We start from the raw sequence: 27,777 nt of genomic DNA, 5'->3' as shown, positions 1-27,777 counted from the left end.
CCCTGAGCACTTCAAGCCTTTCAGACTTCAACCCATCCTCATGTATCTGTGTGCTAGCTGCCATCATCAGCTAGGTGAAGCATATGTCCTCAATATCCTCGGGGAGAGCAGAGGGTCACTCACTGTCTTCAGGTTTCTGTGCTGTGCACACACCACACCTTAATTGGACGTGGAAGACCTGTCTGGCTGTTGTTAGAGTAGCAGATGCCTCAATCCTAGCCCAGAAGCATGACCTCCTTGGCCACTGGAATTGTAAGCTTCCGTGATCAATACATGCAGAATGTGTGACAGCACTGATATGACACAGCTCATGCTCTCACAGTCTTGTCATGTCTGTGAAAGAACACCTCCCAAGTCCCCAGGCAGTGGGGAATGTGGAGCAATTCCACCCTGACCCTCACCAACTTGTGCACACAGAGCCAAGCCCTGCAGGGATCCACAGAGGCAGGCTCTGCGGACACACAGATGTGTGGGTTAAACAACCAGTGATGCTCCCTTTATGATCCTAAAGTACAGATGTGTGACTGTCATTGAAGAGAGGGAGCAGGAGGAGAGCAGAACAAGAGATGGTAGTGGAGATGACTGTAAACTAGCTCCACACGCATAGCTATGAGCATCCCACAACAAAACCATCGTTCTGTTCAGAATACATACCAACAAAGAATATCTTCTTAAAAAGGGAGAAATGAGAGCATAGTTACAGAGGGTGCTGGAGATGTACATGAATTAAAGTAAAGGGAGGCCCCATGAGGAGAGCAACAATACCAACCAACCAGAGCCCCCAGGGTCTAAACCACCAGCCTAGGAGCACATAGGGAGGGACCCATGGCTCCAGCTGTATATGTAGGGGAGGATGGCCTTGTCGGGCATAGGTGGGAGAGGAGATCTTTGGTCCCATGAAGGCTGAACACTGAGTGTGGGGGAGGGGGAATTTGAGGGTGGGGAGGTGGGAGTGGGGGGTAGGTGGGAGCACACCCTCATAGAAGCAGGAGGAGGGGGGTGGGATAAGGGGTTCCTGGGTGGTGGGGGAAATGGGGTAAGGGGATAAAATTTGAAATGTAAATATAATATCCAATTTTAAAAAGAAAAAAAAGTAAAGGGCACTGTAAACAAAACATGGAGGTAACTTAAAAAGCCCTGGTCCCACCGTATAGAGCACAAGGTCCTTGTATGTTTTCCTAATGCTCTGTCTTGTGGGAGAATTGTAAGATGTGAGGGTGACACTGTGGTCCATTTCAGCCCAATAGGGGAAATATCAAGGTAGTCATCACCACCATTTTACAGATGAGGAAACAAGCAACTTACTCAGATCAGACAGCTGCTAGGTGGAGAGTCTAACTATTGGGGAGGGTGTAGTGTAGACAGAGGGATGGGAGGGTGTAGTGTAGGTAAGTGGTCAGCCTGAGACTATTCTTCTCTACTTCCTCTTTCTTTGTCCAGTTGATTACTGTTTTCCTGGAAATTGAAATCTGCCTGGCACGGTGTCTGAGACTTTTAATCCAAGCACTCAGGAGGCAGAGGCAGGTGGATGTCTGTGAGTTCGAGGCCAGTCTGATCTACACAGTAAGTTCCAGGACAGCTCAGGCTATATAAAAAGTACCCTGTCTCAAGAAGTAAAAACGAACAACAACAAAACCCATCAAAGTTTACCGATATTGAACTTGAAAACATTATGCCAGGAGAAATAAGGCATTCAAAAAAGCCAAATACTGGGCCAGAGAGGTGGCTCAGTGGGTAAAGACACTTGTTGTCAAACCTAGTGATCTGAGTTCGATCCCTGGGATGTACATAGTAGAAAGAGAAAAGTGACTCCTGCACACCACACCACACACTACACACATATCACACACATATCATACATAGGCACACACAGAGAGAGACACATACACACACATACAAACACAGGCACATACCACATACACCCACAAACAGGCATACCACCCACATATGCAGACACACCATACACACACACAGAGGCACACCACACACACACTAAATAAATAGAGAAACAAACAAACAAATAGATGTAGTAAAGTACTTTTTGTTTCCTTGTTGGGTTGGGGTTTTTTTCAACACAGGTTTCTCTCTGTGGCCTTGGCTGTCCTGGAACTTGCTCTGTAGACCAGGCTGGTCTCGAACTCACAGAAACACACCTGCTCTGTCTCCTGAGTGCTGGGATTAAAGGAGTGAGCCACCGCCACCTGCTAAGTAGTTTTAAAGGCACGTATTGCCTCGTTCTACCTGAGACACAGAAAGTAGGCAGGCTCACAAAAAGCATAGCATAGTGTCAGGTGCTGGGAGATGTGTTCAGAATGGAAAGTTACTGTCTAATGGTTTCAAAGTGTCTATTTTACAAGATAAAGGGATTCTGTAGACAGATGTTGGTGCTGGATTCCCAGTACAATGGATTTAACACCACTGAACTGCCCATTTAATAACTGACACCGTAAATTTTGTTATTTCTATATTACTACAGTGAAAACTGAAAACATAAAATACGATCATGTGATGTCCTAGCCTAGCATGCTTCTTTGGTCTCTCTCGGGTCTCAGGGGCAGCTTCCATGACTGAGTGCTTTTGTTCAGATGCACCATCTGCTCTCACTTAGCCCCAATCCTTCTTGTTTTCTAGTCATCCCTAGCTCCATCGCGCAGTTCCTGGTGCCACAGGGCCTTTTCACATGCTTGTTTTCTACCTTAAATGCAGCCCCCATATCCCTTCTGCCTCCACAATGTTACCTTCAGAGATGGAGACGCTCCAGTTCCTCTGACAATAGTCAGTGTTGTAGCTCTTCCCTCCCCGAGCCCTCGGGGGCCCTTCCATAGTCACTGGCGTTATTGCGTGCAGTGTGTTTCGCTGATGAACACTGGTCTTCCCAGCCACACTCTGAGCTCAGTCACAGAGCATCTGCCTTAGTCTTTGCAGGCGCCACAGTGTGTGGCACAGGGCTCCCTACAAAGGGATACAGTAGTGGAGACACTTCAGCCAGTGCATCAGGTCCTGTTGGCACCCAGTCACCTCCCTCCCCAGGGCCTCCTAGGATATGGAAGTCTCCCCAAGGCAGACATCGGATCTTCACCGCCTAGTGTCTCCGTGATTTTTCAGTCAATACTTGTGGAGAAGAAGGAAATGCTAATGCTCCCAGAAATAGCCTTAGCCCCTCCCACTCATTAAGTGAATGACTGAAGAACATTCTTCTGCTGCCTCCAGAGCTCTGAGCTGAGCCACTGAGTGCCCCTGTGGTAGCATTAAGGCCTCCCCTTTCTGCCTCACTTCTTACTGTTTAGTCGTAGTTCCCTGTTACCACGTCGCAATAGAGCCAACTTCGAAGAATGACACAGCAAACGGGATCGATAGAGACAAGCGCACATAAAACCGGGATTCCTTCAGGGAGGTCTCATGTAGCATCGCCTATGTTAGCTGGGCTGTGAACATCTGGAACTGAGACCGGGGCACGGAGAGAGCTCCGTGCAGAGCCTTTGAGGAGAAAGCACAGGGGACAGGCAGCTAATGTTGGATTCCTTCCCACCCCAGGGAACCAGTGACATTTCTGCTCTAACAAGCTGCCCTTGCCTTGTTTTGAGAGTTCTCTTTCCCTCTTAGGACATGACCCTCCTCTCTGAACTGATGAATTTTAAAGCATTGGTGAGATCACTTACTGTCTAAGGCACACCGGCATAGCAATGTTCTTGCTATTTTTGTTTTAACAAAATGTCTCTTTCACAATCCAGGATCAGGTATTTGATGGAAGCACAAAGTATAGGACAAAGTAAATTAAAGAGACTTCTCTCCAGCTGACAAAACCAAGCCAAGGACTGGCAGTGTCTCCTGAGAACCAAGAGGGGACGGTGAGGGCAATCCAAAGAGCAGGACAGAGGCCTCCTCGCCAACCCCAGAATCCTTCAGAATGTCAGTCAGGCGACTGCCTTATCCAGCTTGGCTGTGAACCACAAGGATTCAATCACACCGGAAGTCTCTTAGAACGTGGACAAAGCAAAGCCAGTGAGCTTTCACCTTCACTTTGACTGACAAGGGACACAAATGCCTTGTATGAGGTTGTGCGGTCTGAGAATGCACATTGCAAATGCCCAGAACATTGGCAAACACCCTAAATGGTGGATGAACTGAGGGAAGTGGCACAGACTGCAATGGTTCATCTTCATTGTCAGCTTAACTGGATTTAAAATCACTATGGAAACATGTTTCTGGGTGTGTCTGTGAGAATGTTTCCAGAAGGATTTAACTGAGGAGGAAAGATGTACCCTCCACATGGACAGCACCATCATAAGGGCTGAGGCCCAGGGCTGAATGAACAGTGAAAGCAAGTTGAGCAGCAGAGGTTAGTCCTCTGCTTCCTGTCTGTGGATACAGTGACAGCTGCCTCAGGCTCCTGCCTCCATGCCTTCCCACTGTGAGGAACTGTGTCTTCAAACTGTGAGCCAAAATAAAACTTATCTCCCTTAAGGGACTCTACCTAATATTTTGATACAGCCAAGATGAATTAACTAATATAGTGTTATTTATATACGACTTAGCTAATACTGTGTTATTCACATAAAACTAACGACCCAAGACTTCCTCTTCATTCAGTAGAAGATTGTAGCAGCCAGCTGTGCTGCTCCACAGAGCACCTGAGGCCTCTACAGATGACATGTTCCCCAGATCTGTAAATAATCTCCCAAAAGACTTTGGGTTGTTTATAAAGAAAACTTGGAGTCTCCATGGGAGACACTGAGCGGCCTGTCTAACTTCCAAGCTTTGCAGGTATTCATTGGATTTGCTTGACCTTGGCAATTTGACTTGGATACAATGTGTTCCGATTAGAACCTCCAAACAAAGGACTAAAAAAAAAATGTGAAGGCTTATATTAGTTACTTTGTATCACTATGGCCAAAATGCCTAAGACAATTGCAAGAGAATAATTATCTCAGCTCATGGTTTCAGCGGGTTGGATCCTCACTTGCTTGGTTCCATCTGCCTGGGCCAACAGCTTGGTTATGGGAGCATGTGACTAGCAGACAGATGGGAAGCAGAAGGGAATGTCAGCACTCAGTTCATTCACTACGTCCTCCTTTTATTATCTTGAGGTTTCTAGCCAACAGGACACTGCCATTCATACATCAGAGTCTTCCCAGTTCAGTTAGTCCTCTCCAGAAACACCCTCACAGACACACCCAGAAGTGTGCCTCACTAATCTCCCAGGTTAGTTATTCTAAATCCAGTCAAGTTGACAGTGTGATTTTAACAAGGCTGATAAAAATACACAATGATGTCCCTGACTGAAGAGGATCCTGGAGGAAGGGCCAAGTGGCTCAGTGGATACAGACACTTGCTCAGAAACTTTAAGAAGTAGATGCCAGGCAATGTCAAAGCCATTTGGAAACAGTAGACTACAGAGAGAAGTCCTCCCTCTCTTCCTCTCTTAATATATACCACACCCCCACCCGGGTTCTCAAAAGGATAAGGATACACATGACATTTGGGTCATCCTGTCAGAAGTGTCGCAATTTCCATTTCCCAAGTGGGAAATCCAGCAGTTTCGGTCAGCTCCACCTGATGTCAAGTCTGAGCCCCAACGCTGTCCTCCGGAATCCACTCAGAACCCCCCACAAGTTTGGTTGTAAAACTAAATGGCGGTCCCAGTAAGAGCATATGACAGACATGATAAGATATCTGACAAGAAGCCCGATAAGGGAGGAGAGATCCATTGGCTCAGCTTTGAGGGAAGACAATCCGAAGTTGACTGAGCCACTGAAACCTTCAGTGGTGACCGTGAACAGCTCTGTTCAGTCTTTGTGCTCGTCTGCAGTGACTACATTTTTGTTAGAGGTGCCTTCGGAGGCCAGAAGACAATTTCAGATTCTATGGATCTGGAGATACAAGCGGTTTTGAGCTGCCGGACACAGGTTCTGGGAACCCAGCTCAGGGCCACCGGAAGAGCAGAAAGTGCTCTTAACCACTGAGCCATCTTTTCAGCCTCTTCATGGGTCTTAAAAACATGTTAAGGTATGGATTATTTTTCCTCTAATAGATTACATATGGATATTTCTGTATCTTGCATTTAAATTTATCATCGGAACTCTCATAATTGGGTTAAGAGAACACCAAGAAGAGGGACTGGTCTTCCTAGGCGCGCTCGTGTTGCTCGCTTGAAAACTACAATTCCCAGGATTCTGTGAGCCGAAGAGGTGATCCTGGCCGAGGTCCGAGGGGCGGGCCCCGAGGCCCGCGCACGCGCCCCAGTTCCTGAGTTTGAGCTCGCCAGCAGGGCGAGCACACTGGGAACACCTGCGACACCCGGCCGGCAGGTGGGCAACGCGGGGTCTGTGGCGCAGTTGGGCCCCGGGCTCGGAGCGGACGGGGCGCAGAGCCCGGCTTCAGGTGAGGCGCTGGGCCGGGCCGGGCTTGGTGCCGGGCCCTGAGCTGCGGGAGAGGCCGGCGGGCTTGAGGCACCCAGGGCAGTAGATGCCGCCTGCAGCAGGCGCCGAGGTGGGAGGGGTGGGCCTGAACAGTCCGGCCCCTGATGGCGCCCTGGACCTTTCGGCTGGAGCCCGCACTGCCGCTGACAGCGGGGACGCACATGCTCGTGCCTGGGAAAGAAAGCGGTACATTTGGCACAGGTGGCGTGAAGCAAGGAGAGATGAGCTTGTGGCGGCCTGGGCTGCGCCAGCTGCGTTTGAAGCCGTGTCTGGGTCGCCCTGTCGCTGACCCTTAGGCAGTTGGGACTCTGTAGGGAACCACCTGGGCGATCGGAGTTAGGAGTTTGTGTGTTTGACAATGCCGGGGGTGGGGTGGGGGGAGCCACTGACGGAGGCTGCCCGGAGGGTCTACTCATCATTAGTGAGGGTCCGGGGTCAAAGTTTGGGACCCTCCGCCAGAATCATGCTGCAGGTGGTGAGCAGCCAGTATCTATCCTCTGACCTTATGCCAGCCAGCCCCCAGAGCCTGTTGGCATAGATGATCTTAGGCTTATGGGACAGGTGAATATCAGCACAGATCATTTTCCATGTGCGAACTGTTCCGGCCACTGGATAAATCTTGGCTCCTTTACCATCTATGTTTCCTTAAGTAACTCATTCACTTTCTCTGGTCCCCTCTCTCATCCTCTGTAAGACAAGAGTGTGGGGTGGGAACCTTCTTCGAAGAGTTGCTGTGAGGATTCCATGAGGTAATGCTGGCGACGCTTTCTGTCTGGGATCTACGCAGTGGAAGCATCAAGTGTTAGCCTGCACGACCACCAACTATATAGAAAAGGGAAGGTTGGAGTTCCGGTTCCGGGTCCTGTCTTTTTCCACAGACTAGCTACTCCCAGGCTGCCAGGATCTAGAAGATCTACCAGCCCACCCTTTCACATGAGGGGTCTGAGTTCCAACTGGTGGTAGAGTTAGGAGAGAATTGGCTCCCTTATCCTCAGAGGCTGAGAGCCCCAGGGGGGCCTTGAGAAGGGAGGGAGCTGGTGAGTGGATTCACCCTGGCTGAGCATCATCCCGGTGCTCCGGACTGTCAGGGCCGTCAGTGTTTTGTTTGCTACGGATGAATTTAAAGCTTCATGCGTGCTGAGCAAATGTTCTTCTGCACCCCGTTCTCTCTCTACTCTTTGCTTTGATTCACAGTCTCATTAAGTTTCCCAGGCACACCTAAGCTATGATCTCCCTGCTTCATCCTCCCCAGTAGCTGGGACAGCAGGCCTGTGCGGTCAGCCCAAGCTGATGACGACGTGTTTCTAACCAACCTTCTGGTTGGCAAAGTCTTGCTTTCTGAAATAGCAGTAATAGACAAAGGCTTCTAGAGAATATTGAGAGAGCCAGAATATTAAATTACTCAACACTCTGTTCCCCAGAGGCCTTGTCAGTCGTCACCTCAGCGTGGTTGTCTGAAGGGACACTCTCCCTCAGGAAATGCTAAACTGATCCCCAGGGTTTTTCAAGTTGGGTGAGAGATATCGGCAAGGAAGAAGAATCCAGACATGCTACCCTTCAGGCTTGAGTTTGAATGTCAGCCCCATTCCATAATAGCTATGGTGTACTGAACAATACATATAGCAGTCCCAAGCACATGCCCTTTACTGTGAAATGGATTTCACAATGCCTACGTTGGGTTGTAGCAGGGATGAGAGCACATATGCAGACCTTAGCGTGCTGCCTACATGGAGCGAGTCAGTAAGTGGGGTTTTTTTTTTTAATACTGCTGTTGTCACGTAGAGTTGGATAGTTGCTTCTGTTGGATCACAGGGTCCACAAACTTGGGACCTCCCCTGTGGAATAGCGTAAGTGTCCTGTCTCAGACCAGTATGCAGAGGCTCGAAGCAGTTAAAAATTGGTAGTGTTTAGCTGGGACTCACCTGACATCTCTGATTGGACATTACATTCTCCTCTGCTGCTTCTGTCCTCTACTGTCCTGGGACCTGATTAGGACTCGTGGCAGCCATGTCTGTGTTACAGTGGGATCTGAGCAACACATTTAAGTTAGAGCTTGACTCCACGTGTCCTGCTGTCCCATGAATGGTGATACTGAAGGAGTTGGTCCCATCGGTGAGGCCAGGGATGAGGCATTAGGGAGAGGCAGCCTGTAGGAAGACCTCCTTAGCTCTGGACCATGTGAGTAGGTGAGTCTGCAGCCTGGGGAGGACCCAGAAAGCTTGCTTTGGGTGGTAGTGAGGAAACCCTTGTTTATCTGCTGGAAAAAAATGAGAGCCATGTGCATCTCAGGCAGAACCCTGTTTAGGGAGCAGAGCTTTTGGGGTGTGAGGTGAGGTAGTCCTGTGCTGAGTCCCCATGCAGCCACTGTATCCCTGGCTGTCTGACAGACCTCACTTACAGAATAAAGACTTGGGAGAATTCATTTTCAAGGACTCTTTTAGTTCTAAAAGGTGGTACTTTTGTAATTGTGTGTTGATGGCTTAACCTTCTCAGCCTAGCACTGAGGCAGTGGGAATAATTGTCACCCCAGCTTGCTACCCTGACTCTTTACAGTGAAGCCAGGTGTTTCCTCTGCCTGGCTGGGTGAGAGTAATTACAGCAAGAAGCCTTGAGTTGCTAGGTTACCATCGAAGGCCTGTGGGTCTGTGTTTCCAGAGCCTTCCACATCTTCTCTGCCCTTGAGTCAGAAAACCTCACTGCTGTGAATTCTGCCCTGCTCCAACGCTGGAGATTCTGTCCGATAGGATGACAGCTGGGCATGCATGGGACTTCAAAAACTGACCCTTGGAGTCAGAGACGTGTTCATATCCTGGTGACCTGGATTAGGCTAGAAGACCTGCAAGTGCAATTTTCTCATATGGAGAGAAAAATTAAGGTCTGGGGTTGTAGTTTCGTGGTTTGCCTAGTACATAGGCCCAAGTTCAACCCCCAGTGCCACCACAGGGAGTTGGGAAGCCCTCAGGCAGTGCCTCAGCAGATGAAGTGAGGTGGTAATGGAACTGGCCTTACCCCTTTGCACTGGAGGCCAGCCAGTCTCTCCCTGATCTGGCCAGGACATGGATGAATCTTCCATTTTCTCTGGCTTCTCACTTTCTTGCCAGTACCAAGCCTCAGGCCCAGTGTGTCTATAGGTAAACCAGGTCTTCCACACAGTCTGTGGTGACAGATGTTGGTGTAGCTTCATGACAACACTTGGTCTTTCTCTTCACTCTTTAGGATAGCAGTGGATGCTCCTTGCCATGCAGTGAGCACTTGGGCCTTAGTCACACCTCAGGAAGGAGGTCACGACCCTGGCCTGCAGAATGAATCTCTTCTGTTGACATTGTAGTGCAGGCTTTCTGTGGATTGCCAGCTCACTAGTAATGAACCATACCGAGGGGCTTCAGTGGAGGTTTGAGCAGGGACCAGGACACATCTTGAGGTGGTTTTAGGAGCTACCCGAAGCTATTTGGGAAAGTGATGCAGCCACTATTCTAAGGACCTAAAGAAGCTGTCCAGGCTTTTCTCAAGAGGCCTGCCTTTTCCTCTGGCCAACAGGATGACATGGCACCACCAGTGACCCTCATTAGAAGCTGTTCAGACTACCCTCCCCTTACCTGGCCTTATCTTACACTGCTTTCACGCCACAAACAATGGTGTCTACGTAGGCTGGGGTAGCTTTTCTAGAACGTTTTAAGAGTGGACACTGTCTCCGTCTGCACTATCCGAGAACTTCAGCTTGAGTGTCATGTTAGCAAAGCTGGAGTCAGCAACATTGAGCCTTTAGTAGTACTAGGGGATCCCAGGCTGGATCTGTCATTTCCTTGTGGCAGTAGAAACTCATTCAGAGATGCTGTGTAATGATGTTAGAAAAGTTTTGAAACTGAGGGCATGGAAGGATCATCTGGAAGTTTTATTAAAACATGGGTTCTTAGGCCCAACTGAAAGAATCTAGGTCATTCATATGTGGACCACGTGCATAGAAAGAGTTGCACCCCATCCCTAGAGCAAGCTCTAGAACCCTGCCTGTCCCTTTACTGTCCTACATAGGGTTCAGTTTCCAGACCCTTCCTCACCTGGGCTGCCTCAAGGTGAGTGTCACAAAGATTCATGGAGTGAACTCAGGGGTCAAGCATGTAAACTCTGATATGAAGAAACACCAGGTAAACTCTGAAGCACATGTTAGAAAATGTCTGTCTGGCTTAAAAATTAAGGTTGGGGCTGGAAAGATGGCTCAGAGGTTAAGAGCATCTGTTGATCTTGCAGACAGCCAGAGTTTGATTCCTGGCACCCACATAGTGGTTCGTAACGATCTGTAACTAGCTGCAGAGTACCCAACATCCTCTCTGGTGTCTATGGTACCATGCATACGGTACAGAATGCACATGCAGGTGAAACTCTCATATGCATAAAATAAAAACAAACTTGAAAGAAACTTTCAAGCTCATAGGAAGGAAGCTGCCCCAGATTGGGAGGTAAGATGTGACCTTTCATCCTGGACTGGATTTTGGATACAGCATAGGGACCATTGACAAAAACAGTACCATCAATATTAATTTTCTTAATTTGCATGGTATAAGAGAAATAAGGACTTAAGTATATAAGGGGAAGATGTCAGCAGAATTTTCTTGGTTGTTTTGTTTGACACAAGGTCTTGTTAAGTATCCATGCTGGTCTTAAACCTCCTGTCTCTGCTTCCAGATGCCAGGGTCCCATGTGTATGCCACCCACCCTGGCTTCTAGTTTAGTTTTAAATAGTTCAGAAAAGAGTTTATATGTGACAGAGCATGATAAATATATTGACTTAGGAAAGAATCTGAACAAGAATAAAGCAGAGGCTTTCTTTAATCTCTGCAAGGGTGAGGTTGTTCCCATCAGAAGGTGGTGATTGCAGGTTGCAGACACTGGAGCCAGGCCCCATGAGCAGGAGTCTTATCCTGAAGTCTCATGTGAGCCTGAGCACCTCCTGTTTCAACATCTGTAATATAAGTGAAGAGTGTCACTGTGGTGAAGCAGAGGACCCTGTGTCCACAGTGGGCATAAGCTACAAAAGCGGCATCGTCATTAGGACAGAGGAGACAGCATAGTGATGGGGCCCGGGAAAACCCAAGCTGAGGCTAGTCTCCACTCGCCTGTCATTAAGGCAGGTTGCAGATTCTGGATGTCTGACAACCACCAAGGGGCTTGCCTACAAAGGGCTTTTTGAGTTCCCCTTGAGCCTGAGGGGTTTCTCTGGTGAAACAAGGCTTTCTGGCAGCCTCATCTCCCTGCTGTCTCCACCCTGAAGTTCTCACTGGACTGCGCATGCCTTGAGCTCCACTTAGGTCAGGAAGGCACTCCAAGACATAGAGGTCTTGTGGTTTGCTGGACAGTCAAGAGAGCTGGACACAGGGATACAACCAACCCATACCCCTCTAAGCTGTTGTCCAGAGTTCACCCACACACCTCCAGGGCTCACCCACACACCTCCAGGGCTCACCCACACACCTCCAGGGTTCACACACCTCCAGGGCTCACCCACACACCTCCAGGGTTCACACACCTCCAGGGCTCACCCACACACCTCCAGGTAGAGCTTCCCTGGGTCTCCTGTTATACCTGTGTGTGCTGGACACTTTCTGCTGTCCATAACTGTTTCTCCTACCACAGGTGTCTCCTGGAGTCCTGATGAATTCATTCTCATTGGGGTCTAAGTCCCATGTGACATGGATGTTTTGGGACTGAGTAGTCCCTATAAGAATTGTCTTGGGCTTTTTTTTCCCCTGCAGTTTCACTTTAAGAACTTGGAATATCATATCCATTGTGCCCTGCATGAGCCTAGGACGGGCTCACACTCTTTCCTGTCTACAGCCCTATGGTGCTGCTGTGTCACCAGGGAGGAGGTCGAGTCAGCTCCCAGTGACCCACCTGTGTCAAGCAGAGGTGGGCACCAGGCTGTGAACAGATGTCTGTGTCACTAGAGAACAGTACCCTTGTGAGAAGGTTGCAGGCCAGCAGGGGAGGCCAAACCCACTTCCAGCTCACCCCAGCCCTCTTTCCTTCTGCACAAGCAAGGCAGGGGCTAATCACTCATCACACCAGGGCAAAGGAACTTGAGTCCCTTGGGAGATTTTCCTTTAGGGGGTGGAACTCATTCATGGTCACAATAGCTGCTAACACAGGATTCACACGCCTGCTTTGCGTTCAAGGGGTCCTCTCCCAGGTCAAGATATTAGCATAGGAACATGAACAGGGCTGGGAGTGAAGGGTGGCAAGGTGGCTCAGTAGTTAAGATTCCTTATTCTTGGGTCACTAATATCTGTAACTCCAGCTCCAGGGGAACCCAACACTTCTGACCTCTGACCTCCATGGGAACTGTACTTTTGTGCATACAAACAATTAAAAATAAAACAAAAATCTAAAAACAAAACCTGCAAGCACATGAGCTCAGTGTGCCTTCTTAGTTAAGTGCTAAGTGCTGTGAGGGCGCTGGGGCTGCCTGCGTCTTACTGAAGGGTGACAACTCCCAGGAACACCAGTGTGCTGTATGCAGGCATGATTTCCCACAGCCATGGCTTCACATGTAATTCTGGTGCACATACAAACCATCATGTAACACATGCCAGGCTGTGTGCTACCAGGTTAACTGGAAGGTTGTTGGGGAGGTGGGGGTGTTGAGGAGACTGTTCTGAGGGCAACCTGACCTGGTGGAGTGTGTTTAATAAGTTTACCCACTCAGCAATAGAACACAGATGCCCTACCCAGAGCACCCATAGTTCACTAATAAACACATGCTGTGTTTAGGCTAAAAGTATTTCTCGGTGTAGAAAGGATGCTACCGTTCTCAGTTATGAATGTGGACAGCTTTTAAAAGTTAAACTGCTGTAATGTTGGTGTAGAATCTTGCCAGGAGCCATGCTCTTGGGGGAGCGACAGGTGAGCAGCTGTTTCCCACACTTCCGCAGCTCTTTGGGCCAGAGCTTAGGAGCAGATGTACACCGGATTCCACCAGGTGGCATGAGGCCAGCCATCCCGTTCTTGTCTACACGGTACCGTTGCCAGACATTACAGATGAGTGCTTTGCACATAACCTGCAGGAGAGACTGACCTGTGGTCGAAGCCCTGGCCATGCTCATTAACTAGACTTCCAACCTCTAGTGCTGTGAGAAAGTTTGTGTTGTTTAAGGCCCCGGCCCATGGTGGTTAGCTGCTGCAGCCTCAGGTGGGCACTAGGCTCTGAGCAGATGTCTGCTGCCCTGCCAGGCTCTCAGCAAGCTGAGCTGTAACTGCCTCCAACCCAGGCCCCAGATCATGTAGTCTGCCCTGCTTCTCGCTTTCTCGCTGGTTTCTGCTCTGTGAGTTTGCAGCCTATACTGTCATCTAGGAATCCTGGGACAGACGCTTCCTTCTTATCAGAATGTAAGGCCCATGTGAGTTTTTCTGCATCTGGTGCTGGCTAGGCCATTCAGGAAATGGAGCCTGTGTCTGTGCTAGATGCCCAGGTGAGTCCTGTCAGCACTGGATCCTGCCCTCACTGCCTGGCTGGCTGCAGGTATCAGCATTATTTAGAGTTGAAATCACCTGGGGTCAGTGGGAAGCATTCTTATGTCTGCCTATATTTAAGGGCGTTGTGAGCATATTTTTAAATCTCTTGTTCATTTGTTTCCTTTCTTTAAAAAAGAAAAAAAAAAAAGCCTTGTTGTATCAAGCTTCGTCCTGGCTGAGCCACTAAACTGAATTCACCCTAACCACACTTCCGCTAAGGTTTCCAACTGTAGCAGTGGGAGGGAGAGAGGGTTAAAGAGGGAAAGGAACCAGGTCAGGTCTTGAAGCCCGTTCTCAGCAGAGGCTGCAGGTGACCACATGTCAGAGTGAAGCAGAGGGAGCATCAGATGGGAGTCACCAACGGCAGTGACTTCTCCTCAGCACGTGTGCCATGCTCTGACCACTGAATCAGGTCAGATATTACAGGGCCTCAAGTCTCCCCAGCCACAGTGAACTTCAAGGCCAGCGATGTCGTCCTCCAGTTTTGTGTCTGACACATGCACAGACTTGGCCCGTGCAGAACCTCACTTCCTGTTCTGTTCACACTGGCTTAAGATTCTGGACTCTGTTCCATAAACACACACACATTATCACACAATTTACATGGCTTTAGACATAAATTTGCATATGAATATATACTGGGCATTCGTGTATACATGCAAGTGCACACATAGTGTACTAGTCACCTCCACACACACTGGCTTGTACATATCAGTGGGAAGTCAGATGACCTAGCCGTGCCGACCCACCCTGTGCTGTCCATTCTGCTATTGGAAGCACACCATTCTGTGTTTGATCATGTTCAGTGTTGGGCCTGTCCCCATCGTCCATCCAGTGCCTACCATTGGGACAATGAAGGACGTAAGCTAAGGTCTTTTGTCATGAAAGACTTGAGGACACAGCTCTCCACTGAGCCACAGCTCCAGGCCTTAGCAGGCATTTTTGAGGGAGGCTTGTCTCCAAGGTGAGTCTAGATTCTGTCAAGTTGCCAATAAAGACTCACCGAGAGCCTGGCTTCTCATGGAGATGGAGTGTGGGGCTGTCTCTGCAGTTCTCAAAGGGCACTATGCCCTGCCTCACCATCCTCGACTCTCCTGGAAGTAAGGCCCACTGCACAGGCCAGGATGTTGCACACAGCAACATGGCAAGGATTATGAGTGGTGCTGTTCTGACTACCCATTGCCTTGGACCCCCACACCGGGGAGAAAGGGCCCTGAAAATGACCTGACTCAGGCCATGGTGCTGTGCCTCCCTTCCATAGCAAGCATCTTTTCCATGTAGGAAGTTTGTTTCTAGGGGTCTGGGTTCCTTGGGTAAAGTGGCCTAAGTTTGAATTCACAGCATTCACATAAAAGCCGTTTACAGCAGCTTGTGACATCTGTCATCCCAGTGCTGGGATGGGCGTGGGAGCCAGACAAGGACATCCCTCGGTGGCTAAAAACACTTGTTCTTGCTAACAGCCTAGGTTTGGTTCCTAGTTCCCACATGACAGCTCACAGTCCGTTTCCAGAACACTGGATGTCCTTTCGGGCCTCCAAGGGCCCCATGAGCTCATGTGTTGGACAGACATAAATGCAGGCAAAACACTCATACACATAAAAATATCTTTAAGAAATAAAATGAAGAGTGGTCAAGGAAAATACTTGTCCTTGCACACATATGTGCATGCACACCCTCACATGTTTACACACTTACACAAGTTTGTTTCTGAAAAGTTTACTTATAGCCCCCTCCCTCCTTGATGGCAGAGCAGAGGAGGGGCCACAGAAACTGCTTCTGTTAAGGGGCAGAATCATGGTCTGAGTCTACTAAATGCCCTGAGGCCATTTCTTCTCAGAATAATGTTGAGATTGGAGATGGCATGTTTGAACTTCTCTGCCTTTACACTGTCTTCATAACAAGACTTGGTTGGGAAAATTATCAGGGAAAAGTCACAACCCCCCAGCCAGCACCCAGGGAGACTTGTGCAAGCGAATTATAGATCTCTTATGTGGGAAAGACAGGATTTTATCATGACCACTGACTACCCTACACCTTAGCTCCTCCACTGTGACAAAATCCAGGGTCCCATTAGAAAGGATACTCTTTTTTTTTTTTTTTTTTTTGAGACAGGGTTTCTCTGTGTAGTCCTGGCTGTCCTGGAACTCACTCTGTAGACCAGGCTGGCCTCGAACTCAGAAATCCACCTACCTCTGCCTCCCAAGTGCTGGGATTAAAGGCGTGCGCCACCACCGCCCGGCAGAAAGGATACTCTTAAAGCAAGGGTGGTGAGCAAGTCTGTTGTCTGTCCTCGGTCCTGGTTCACCTGACTGCGTGTAGGCAGTCAGAAAGGCTAACCCACATAGCTGCAGCCTTACCCCATGGCTGAACCTCAAAGAATAAGCCTTCGCACAGTCCCAGCAGGGAGGAGTGTGGGTTAGCTACACTGGGTCGCTTGGTTCAAGTCACTTGGCCTTGGTTCGGGTTCGGGTTGCCTGACTGTAAGTAGCAAAGGTGGCTGAAACCCAGTCAGTCCTGTTTTAGACCACAGGAGGGTCTAGCAGAATGTTTACTCTCAGAGCTTCCCATTTGACCTCTTCCGTATCTGTCCTACCCTCTGCCACCGCCATATTGGCAGGCCTTTCTACTGCTTTCTCCTGCAGTCCCGCTTCTTTCCAGCAGATGGCACTGGTGTCAAGCTGCTGATGCTCCATAACTGGTTTGCTGTGTCATGAGGTTTCCAAGGAGATTGTGGGGATCACAGGGAAATGGGTGCAGCATCGTTCCACTGGGGCTGAGCACATCACTCAGAAACGTAAGCCCTCCTGTCAGGTGCCTGTCTGTGATAAGCCAGAGCCCCAACTCAGTCTGGCTTCAAAGACAAGAAAGTTCTCTCACAACAGGAGGCTTGGAGACATCAGAATCCCCCGTGTCTCTCCTGTGTGCCGTCCTTAGCATGCTTCCCTGCCCTCGAGCCAGTTTGCTTGTGGTCAGCAGCCACAGGACACCCCTTTCCTCCTGTCCATTGGATAGGAACATGGTCTGACTCCTTCACCTAGTCTGACCAGTCCCTCTTAGACAGCAGGCCACTGGGTTGGGCCAGAAATCCAGAAGTGAACTCTCTGGCACCCCAAGAGCCATATCTCTGTCTCCTCTGGGTCCCAGGAGGTTCAGCACAAGGGCTCCACAAGTGTGAACACATCGAGGGACTCTTTAGGAAGAGTGGACATAGACAGAAATGACCATCTCACTACTGGTCTAACCTGGAGACCCAGGAAGTCAGGGTGGGTGGGCACCCAGTCCAAGGTGCCGCCACTGGCCACCTCACTGTTCTCTCCTTTGGGGAGATTTCTATGCTTAGATTTGAAACACTGTTTCAAGGAGCAGTGATGGGAAGCAGCCAGCCAGCTCCTGCTAACACTGCTCAGCCTTGGCTCTGAACCACGAAGGCAGGAGAGTGCCCAGGGTGTTTCTGAACACACATGGCTTATGTGGCCCTTTACTGATCATCAGGGGTCCCAACCCTTTCCCTTCCACTGGAGGCTTCACCTCTCGGGGAACCTAACTGAACAAAACGGTTCTTTTTGTACATCTTGTTTGTAAATCTTGTTTGGGTGCCAGAATTTCAACCAATGTATCAGCTCTGACCCACCGCAGCCTGCAGCCTGTGAACACTTGCTCTTCCTAACAGGTGCATGAATTCTAAAAGAAAGGCCACCCAGGAGGCAAAGTGAGTGAATGTGCCTGGCCCTTAATCCCCAAAGTCTCATCACTAGCTCTAATTACCACACAAATGTAAGGGGTTCTGTTTGGAGATAGATGTTGGCCCAAAACCTGTACCTCACGGAAGTTTCAGGGCTCTGGTGGTGGTCATGTCTTTCCCCCATGGCACAAGTGTGTGTAGCACACTCCTTTTGGCATCTTCATCAGCTGTTGAAGCCACAAGGTACTTTACCTCAAGGCAGAACAGAGTCAGCCAGCTGCTACTATTGAAAGGGCGGGGGAAGGGGAGTTGTTCATCCAGGTAGAGGCAGCTGAGTGTTGCAGGTGTAATTAGATAGCATGTGCCCATGAACACACACACACACATACAAAAATAAAACGTAAAAAGCCTAGAACCTGTCATTTGACTTGTAGCCGCCCGCGGCCACAAGTCAACTGGATTCACCTGAAAGGGGAGCTGGGAATGAAGGGGGAAGGAGGGCGAGAAGAGATGAGGCCAAGACAAAGTTCTCTGATCAAGGCCCAAAGCTTTAATGTTCGGCTCTCAATTTAAAGGGGAAGACCCAACCCACAACCCCTCCTGGTTCCAGATGGGTGGGATAATCCATAGTCCATGCCAGGTCACGGCCGGAGATGTCTCAGGGCAAGCCCAGGGGCAGTTCTGCTGTGTTCCGGGCAGCCAAGGTGGGTAACTCCACCTAGATCCCGTCACTTGACCTTGCTGTGGCAACCAAGGTCTCAGTCCTGCTCATGGGGGGAGAGTACAGTTTCCCCCGTTTTGGTTAACTTAAAAAGAAAAGAGAGGGGTGAAACAGGATTAGGGTCGTCGTCGTGATATCTGGCTACTTCCTGCTGACATTGGGGGCGACGTATCTCTAGGGGGAACCTAGAAGAATGGGTATGGAGGATGCAGGAGAGTCGGCTGTGTCCTGCTGTCCAGGGTTTATGGAGCCCATCTGAGGATAGGTCAGGAGGAACAGGTCCAGTAGAAGCAGCTGTGTGAGGTACACGATTTCGTCCCATCTGAGGTACCGAGTAGCCGGGCTTGTTGGGAGAGATCTTTGTGTGAAGGCAACTTATCTGCTTGAGACACAAGGTTCAAACGTTAACAGCAATATGATTATCCAAGCCCAGTAGGAAATAAGGTTGAAGGTGGAACTGTTTTAGTATCTAGTCCAACTGCTGGTTGACAGGGATCAGATACAAAGTCTATGACTACTCAGGCTGGTAGATTTCAACAAAAGCTGTCTGTTTACAATAATTTATAGCCCTCTGTTTCAGTGTTTTTCCATGGAGACCTAAGACTTTGAGCGGGCAAATAAGCCAGGCCTATTGCTGAATTTTAGGCTTATAGCTGATTTTAGGCCTTCAAAGTTAAGCAGGGCTGTCCCTGAAGTCTCCTCTCTTTTCCAATTATAGAAGGACCGTGGCAATTCTCATCTTACCCAGGCGGGGATAGAGGCCTGACCTCCAGTAATTAAAGGGAACCTTGTAATGGCTCCAGTCCTCCTGTCGTTGTCCAGTAAGGCCTGAAGGTCATACCCGTCCTGATGTCTTTTTCCTGGAGAGGGGATACTTTTGACATCAACCCCTATGCAGTCAGGCTTGTCCCTCAGGGAACCCAGAAACATATTTTTAACTTTTATTTATATTCCCTTGCAGTGCTTAGCCTCGCAGCCTTAGCAAGAATTCAGATTGCCAGACAGAGGGGTTCTGGGTGGCCCCTCTCTGCTTGGTCTAGGGGCGGAAGTCCCCTCTTTTAGGTTGGATGGAGATGAGACTTGGGAACACCCTGGATAGAGTAACAACCTTATCTAGAGTCTTCGGTCCTCCATGGCTAACACATGATAATGTGTCTGACTAAATTTTGTCATCAGATTCTTCATTATCAGAATCATAATTATTAGGCTCAAGATCTGCGTCCACTTGACGGACCAATCTTTCAGGCAGCCATCGGGCTCCATTTTCTTTTTCTGAAAAAATACAGACTGATCCATGACCCCAAATTAAGACAGGGTTAGGACCATTAGTTAGGGGGTCTCTCCATTAGACCCTGGAAGTGACTGGATGCCAGTGGCAATCTGCTGCAGACTGACCTTTAACATCAGTTTGCAGAAAATTTAAGAGAAATAACACAAAAGCAAGATGTGCTTTTGGTGATCTTGGAGGGTATAATTCTCCCCCCCTTTTTAGTTTAAAAAGCCAACCTTTTAGAGTATTTGTAAAATCAGGGAAGAAGCACCAATAGCTGTTTTTTCCCACACTCAGAGAGTTATAAAGATATTAAGGTTTTATAATCTCTCTTTCACAATTTTTTTTTGAGGATAATAAGGAATTTCAATATTAAATTGTCAACAAAATATCTCAAATGTTTGACTGTAGTCAAATAACTGCAATAGCCAGTTCCATTACCTATCTTAGTCTGGTATGGAACACCAAGCACAGGGAAATAATATAGGCAATAACTATATTTTTAGTTGCTTCTCTTGTTAAATTAGTTGCAACTAGAAAGTCTAAAAAGTGTCAAGTCACATGTACATATTTTAATTTTTAAAAATCAAAATGAGTAACATCTATTTGCCAAAATTGATTACATATAAATCTTCAAGGTTTAACACCAATATGAAAAAATTTAGAATACTGAAAACAAGTTTTTGCAATTTAACTTGCACACCTTTTAGAAATGCCAAATTATTGTATCAAGCTATTACTATTTTGATGCTGTAAAGAATAAGATAGTATGGCCAATTATTTGCAAGGCCTATGATCTGTCTAGTATACAAATCTGCTCTGGCATTGTCCTGGGGTTCAGGCAATCCAATGAGCTTTTAAATGTCTTAAAAAGTTCAGAGACAGTACATGTTTTAAAAATTAAGCTGTATTTTTATAAATAACTATAAAATTTGAGAATTAGCAATATCTAAAAAAGGAACAATTTTAAGCAATTATAAATTATGAGCCATTTACTGGCTATAAGTATATAAATTGAAAGCTTGATTTTCTAGTATTTTAAACAGTGGCTACAACACATAATTTAATTATTTGTGCTCAAGTAGAGAAAACTCAAGAAAATAAACATGTGATCTAAATATGTGATCTAATTACATATACTGCCTTTTCAATAGATGAGGCATCTGTAAATACAGCAAATGTCTTTTCTATGAGCTGCATGCGTAGTAAATTTCAGGAAATATAAAAGCATGCAGAGAAAAACTGTAACAACTTTTGGATAGTGATCACCAAATTTGCTTAAAATGTTTGCCATAATAGGCCAAATATCATTTTTCAATAACCAATTTAATTGCTATTTGGAATAAGGAATATTTTATCAAAAATGTTCTTAGAATTCTATTTTACAATGTTTTATTAACACAAACTTTACTTGTAGATGAAGAAGGATGAATCTACATTAATGGTTTTTTGTCAAAGGGCTGCTGTGGACATATGAGTAATAATAACACAAACAGCCAACAATTCTCATAGTCTATATAATTTGTTTGTTGATAACTAACAGCTTACTCTACTTTCCGCAAGGCTATTTTTCCTTTAGTTAATTGTCAAGGGGAATTAGGACTTGTATGTCCCTTGAGAATATCAAACATAGGTTCAAATCCTCGTATGGTAAGCTTAAGATGAGGTTTTAGCCAAATAATATCTCTTAACAAATTTTGAAAATCATTAAATGCAAATGAAATTAAAAGCAAACCTTTCCAATGATGAGGACCATGGATTCTCAATTACCAGCAAATCTACTAAATGCAAACCTAACACCTTACCAGAAATGTAAAGGAATGGTATAAAAACAATCTTCTAGATCTATAATAATTATATACATATTTACTGAAATGGCAGCTGGAGTAGGCAAGTCAGGCTGTAATGCCCCATTAGTTTTATAAATCTTAAGTTTGAACTTTGTTTTGGATTAATTCAATAACCAATCTATTTTAGCAGAGTGAGAGTATCAGATGAATGCCAAGCTGAAGGCAACCTTCTAATTGTTACAGAACTTAAGATTAGGTCTCTTGCTAGTGATAGACTGAACCCAATATATATTAGAGGAACCAAAGCCATCTTGTCCTTTCTCTTTCTTAACAATTTGGAAGGAACTAGATGCAAAGGAACAAAAAAACAAGTTGAACAATTCTTTTTCCAGCAGGTAGTTACAATGCCATGGGCGGAGCAGCCATTATTTAAATTTCTCCAGCATAATCATTACAACTCTTGGCCCTGAAGCTGACCCTTCCAAGGAACAAACAAGGCAATAAACAAATTCCAGAAAACACCCTTCAAGGGGCTGGTCAGGATGACCTAGGCAAAAAGAGTATTTGTCACACAAACTTCTGCCGCACCCATTGTATCAACTTAATTCAAATGTAAATGTTTTTAATCTTGGCCTATATCCTGAGGCCTAGCCCAGAGATTATCTTTCCTGCACCAAGGACAAATGTGTCATGTGACCGGATTATTTGCTTGTGCCTCTGTTTTTGGGACAGTCATTTTAAAAATGACTTGAATCTCCACATTTTAGAAACATCTTTTATCTTTATGGCTTTGTGCAAGCATTGCTTGTGCAGTGGTCCCCTGTAAGGCAGCAGCCATGGCCAGACCCTGATTGTAAGAGGGCCCAATTTTAGCTCAAAGACGAAGTCTCCATGTAAGTCTGTCTTTGCTTTGTGCAACAGGCTGCATTAGCATTCTCATAAGCCAAATGAGTAACAAAAGGAATTCCTGTTTGAGGATCTCCAAAAATTCTACCAGCTGCTTTCAGTAGCCTGTCCACAAATTTCTGGAATGGTTCCTCAGAACCCTGGTTAATACTGAATAAATTTCCACTAAGATCCCCTTTAGTAGGTAATTGATTTTAAGCACAACAGGCAACCATTGCAATCTATGTATACACTCCTGTAGGCAGTTTAACCTGATTAGCATTACCTTCATATTAACCTTCTCATAGAAGCATGTTAAGATCCCAATCTGCATTGCCTGCCTGGGCAATCATCATGGCGGTTTTCTACTGGTATCACGCCATTTTGAGCTCCAAAGCAAGTAATCTCCTCCTAACAAAGTAGCCTTACATATAGCTTTCCAATATTTGAGCATTAAATTTGCTTCTACCACAGTATCCAATAAAGCTTGTGTGAAGGGGTCAGTAGACCCATATTGTGCCACAATTGTTTAACTCTTTTATTTAACTCTACCTGCTATAGCCTTTCTTCTATAAACATAACCAAGTCAAAAAATTTTCAAGCTCACAATTCAACTGCCTGTCAGCTGTAGCCAAAGGAATGTTGGCAGTTAACCACATTTTTAAGTTTCCTTTGCAATATTAGCATAACCATAATTTTTGGAAACAAAACCAATTTTTAACAATGTAAGCAATCTATTTTTCTCTAAAATCAACACCAAGTGGATTACTTTTACGTTACAAAGTTTGGCTGCCAGTTCTTATATATGAATGCACGATAGTGCAGTCTTTAATATCTCACTAAATAGACATTGCTTTGATATCTTTTATACATCTGGTCTTTGAATGACTAACCCTGTGTTACCAGTTTTAAGCCAACTTTTTGTTACCAAAGTTGTAAATTTTTAATTAAACCCAATAACTTATAGGCCAATAATTTATAACCAAGACATGAACATATTTGTACCTTAAAACCAATTACAAACAAAAATGAAGTAACAACACATCTTATATATTTAAACGAAACAAAATTTCTCGCTTTTTCTAGCCACAATTCTAAAATAAAAGCACCTTGTCACAGAGATTCTTCCAGGACAAACAACTCTTAACTTCCTTATTTAATCCAAGAAACCTGCCTGTCCCTTTAAAAGCAGCCTTTCCAGCTCAACTCAGCTCCCAAACTTTTAGCTACAGGTGTTAAGCAAACTTATCCGGTGCTCTGCATATTAAAACTGCCTTTGAAAACCAAGTTAAACTAGACCAAGTGTTGAATCAAGCAATTTTAACGATCTTTTAAACATTAAACATAGAACATAAAACATAGACGACCAATCATTCATACAACGAGACATGTGGACAGAAAACACAATGAGACACACGTGGACATTGGTGCACCAAGGACAAGACAATAAACAAAGAAGGCAGAACTAAGAATTTCTCTTACTTTCTCTTAGTCTAAAATGTCTCCTGAATTTTCTCTTGTTCCTAGGAGAGCTCTGAAACAGCCTTTCCATTCTTTTTGCTGGCATAACCCAGAGAGAAAACAACTGCTTTTCAAAACCCGTTCTCTCTCTGAAGTTTAAGATCTAACACTTTATCCCTTTCTTTAGGAGATGTAGCTGTGGCTGCTTTTTTAGTTTTCCAATTTCTTCTAACCCTGCTCTTTCTCGTCTGAGGCAGCTCTTGAAGGCTGCGGGCATCTGCCAATCTCCTATCCCGAATTCACTGTCACCCCTAGGCAAAGTAGGCATCGGGTCAACACCTATTTGACCTAGACCTATACCTATCCCTCACAACGCACTTCCTGCAAACATGGCCTCCCAAACTTACCTAGCGCTAGATTCAATACTGTTTGCTACTTCCTAAGTGCGCGGGATACATTCTTTTATTACCTTTTTCCCGTGGGGCCCCACCTAAGACAGTGTTTCCTCAGCTGGTCCCCGTTTTCAAGTCCCACGATGGTGCGCCAATCTGTAGCCGCCCGCGGCCACAAGTCAACTGGATTCACCTGAAAGGGGAGCTGGGAATGAAGGGGGAAGGAGGGCGAGAAGAGATGAGGCCAAGACAAAGTTCTCTGATCAAGGCCCAAAGCTTTAATGTTCGGCTCTCAATTTAAAGGGGAAGACCCAACCCACAACCCCTCCTGGTTCCAGATGGGTGGGATAATCCATAGTCCATGCCAGGTCACGGCCGGAGATGTCTCAGGGCAAGCCCAGGGGCAGTTCTGCTGTGTTCCGGGCAGCCAAGGTGGGTAACTCCACCTAGATCCCGTCACTTGACCTTGCTGTGGCAACCAAGGTCTCAGTCCTGCTCATGGGGGGAGAGTACATTGACTCACATGTTACCGGGGAGCTTTGCTGAAGAGGTAGGTGGGTGTGGAGGAAGCACACGGTGGGAGTGTGCTGTGAGTCCTGGCTGGGTTGACTCCTCTCTCTCACCCTTTGCAGGCCTTTTCTGGTCCTCCAGCAGCACACAGGGATGGATGGGTGAAGCCCACTTGGGCTGTGGCACTGGCCAGCAGCCATCATCTCGCTGAGGCCCCCCTGGTGGCGATAGGATGCACCTCTCTGCGGTATTCAACGCCCTCCTGGTGTCAGTACTGGCTGCCGTCCTGTGGAAGCATGTGCGGTTGAGGGAGCATGCAGCCACGCTAGAGGGGGAGCTGGCCCTTGGACAGCAGTCCCTGGACCCGGTCCCAGGGCTAAGGATTGACTACCCGAAGGCCCTGCAGATCCTCATGGAGGGTGGCACCCACATGGTGTGCACAGGCCGCACCCACACAGACCGCATCTGCCGCTTCAAGTGGCTCTGCTACTCCAATGAGGCCGAAGAATTCATCTTTTTCCACGGCAACTCATCTGTGATGCTGCCCAATCTGGGCTCCCGGCGCTTTCAGCCGGCCCTGCTGGACCTGTCCACTGTGGAGGACCATAATGCCCAGTACTTCAACTTCGTGGAGCTGCCTGCCGCAGCCCTGCGCTTCATGCCAAAGCCAGTGTTCGTGCCTGATGTGGCTCTCATCGCCAACCGCTTCAACCCCGATAACCTCATGCACGTCTTCCACGATGACCTGCTCCCTCTCTTCTACACACTGAGGCAGTTCCCCGGCCTGGCCCAAGAGGCCCGGCTCTTCTTTATGGAGGGATGGGGCGAGGGCGCCCACTTTGACCTCTATAAACTCCTCAGCCCCAAGCAGCCGCTGCTACGTGCGCAGCTCAAGACACTGGGCCGACTGCTCTGCTTTTCCCATGCTTTTGTGGGCCTGTCCAAGGTCACCACCTGGTACCAGTACGGCTTTGTGCAGCCCCAGGGACCAAAGGCCAACATCCTGGTCTCTGGCAATGAGATCCGGCAGTTCACCCGCTTCATAACTGAAAGGCTGAACGTGAGCCACACGGGGGCGCCCCTGGGGGAGGAATACATTCTGGTCTTCAGTCGCACCCAGAACAGACTCATTCTGAACGAGGCAGAGCTACTGCTGGAGCTAGCACAAGAGTTCCAGATGAAGACAGTGACGGTGTCCCTGGAGGACCACACCTTTGCTGATGTCGTGCGGCTGGTCAGCAACGCCTCCATGTTAGTCAGCATGCATGGGGCCCAGCTGGTTACGGCCCTCTTCCTGCCCCGCGGAGCCACTGTGGTTGAACTCTTCCCTTACGCTGTCAATCCTGACCACTACACCCCGTATAAGACGCTGGCCACACTGCCTGGCATGGACCTGCAGTATATAGCCTGGCGAAACATGATCCGGGAGAACACAGTCACACACCCTGAGCGACCCTGGGACCAAGGGGGCATCACCCACCTAGACCGGGCTGAGCAGGCCCGCATCCTGCAGAGCCGAGAGGTCCCCCGGCATCTCTGTTGCCGGAACCCAGAGTGGCTATTCCGAATCTACCAGGATACCAGGGTGGACATCCCGTCCCTTATACAATCCATTCGGCGTGTGGTGAAGGGCCGGCCGGGGCCACGGAGGCAGAGGTGGGCGATCAGCTTGTACCCAGGCAAGGTGCGGGCGGCTCGCTGTCAGGCATCAGTGCAGGGTGCCACTGAGGCCCGCCTGTCTGTGTCCTGGCAGATCCCGTGGAACCTCAAGTACCTGAAAGTGAAAGAGGTGAAGTATGAGGTGTGGCTGCAGGAGCAAGGGGAGAACACGTATGTGCCTTACATGCTGACCCTGCAGAATCACACCTTCACAGAGAACATCAAACCTTTTACCACCTACCTGGTGTGGGTCCGCTGCATCTTTAACAGGAGCCTCCTGGGACCTTTTGCAGATGTGCTGGTGTGCAGCACGTAGCAGGCAGGCCATAGCCAGGTCTCAGGAGGGTATCTTGCAGCTCAGCTTTCCCAGGCCCACGCTAGCAACCGTGGTGATTAATTATCTATTTATTGAGTAGGCTTGCACTAAGCCTGCTTCCCGATGTGTGCTGTTTGCAGAATTCTTCTAGCCCTGAAGAGATAGTGCCTGCTCCCTACACCACCCCCACCCAGGAGAAATTCTTCAGTGAGGAGGAGGCACAGCTGGGTCCCAGGGATCTGCTCTTGCTAATAACCATGCTGTTTCCTGCCGCAGCCTTGGTGCAGGTCCTGGCTTCTAGAAACAGTGGCCATGTGGTTGGTGGGGTAGGCAGATAATCTTTGCGGATTTCATCTGTAGCTGAGTGACAGGTGTGTTTGGAGCAGTCATTAAATGATTAAGAACATCTTGCCCAAGTCTTTTCTGATGCCTTATTAGTATGCATGAATTATACCCTGTAATAGGTCTCATACGATGTTTCCGTGCATATTTATAACACTTCAATACTATCCACCTCATTAACCTTTCCTGCCCCCCCCCCCCACTGAGCTTTTCTCTCTCTTCCACCCACCCTCCCATTTTCAAGTCCTGTTATGTCTTTGTGAGTCAACGAATTTTTTAGGGTCGCTGACAAGCACCTGGGTGAGGGTTTGTCTGCATGGGTGCCTTACCATTGACTACACAACTAAAGAAAATGTCTTCTTCCAGACGCTAACCAACCATATAAATTCTCAGTGCGGGGGCCCTGCCCCGTAAGCTCCTCCCATTTCCGTGATGGGGTATAGATTGGCCTGATCTTGGTCACCATAGCTGCGGTGAGTTCAAGAGTGCAGCGGCTTAGACCCAGAAGTCCATGCTCCACACCCCAGCCGCCCATTCTTGTCCCCTCCATATGCTCCTTGAGCCTAGGCGAGGGTGACAGATGGGCACTCAATAGTCACTCTCAGCACCGTAACTAGTTATGAGTCTCCAGGTGCTGCTGGCTACTGCAGAAGGAAGGCCTGACAGAGCCGACAGCAGCCCTGATCCGTAGGCATGGAATTATCCAGAGGATAATTTCATAGGTGTGTCATATCCGTGACACTCAGCAGCAGTAGCTTCCCTGGGGGAGAGAGCCCACACCTCGCCAGCCACAGGCTTTTAACAGGCTCCAGCATCAACCCTGAATT

General features: G+C 47.8%; 1 protein-coding gene across 2 annotated transcripts; it reads left to right on the top strand.

Moving 5' to 3' along the window:
* Positions 1-6,221: 6,221 nt before the first annotated feature.
* Positions 6,222-27,019, top strand: Pomgnt2 (protein O-linked mannose N-acetylglucosaminyltransferase 2 (beta 1,4-)). 2 transcript variants are annotated; one of them, XM_034484509.2, is made up of 2 exons: positions 6,222-6,381; positions 24,756-27,019. In XM_034484509.2, exon 2 carries the CDS (start codon positions 24,866-24,868, stop codon positions 26,606-26,608), a length of 1,743 nt encoding a protein of 580 aa, XP_034340400.1. In that variant the 5' UTR covers positions 6,222-6,381; positions 24,756-24,865; the 3' UTR covers positions 26,609-27,019. The 2 variants fall into 2 exon arrangements, with proteins under 2 accessions (XP_034340400.1, XP_034340401.1); XM_034484510.2 differs by having other exon boundaries at positions 6,246-6,308.
* Positions 27,020-27,777: the final 758 nt, after the last annotated feature.

Source organism: Arvicanthis niloticus, chromosome 21, assembly GCF_011762505.2.
Source record: "Arvicanthis niloticus isolate mArvNil1 chromosome 21, mArvNil1.pat.X, whole genome shotgun sequence".
Taxonomy (NCBI): domain Eukaryota; kingdom Metazoa; phylum Chordata; class Mammalia; order Rodentia; family Muridae; genus Arvicanthis; species Arvicanthis niloticus.
The sequence above is the reverse complement of the archived record's forward strand: the minus strand, read 5'-3'. Positions and strand labels throughout refer to the sequence as shown.

What these genes read in the sequence shown, in the direction of transcription:
- Pomgnt2 (XM_034484509.2), top strand. Translation starts at nt 24,866, where the DNA reads ATGCACCTCTCTGCGGTATTCAACGCCCTCCTGGTGTCAGTACTGGCT.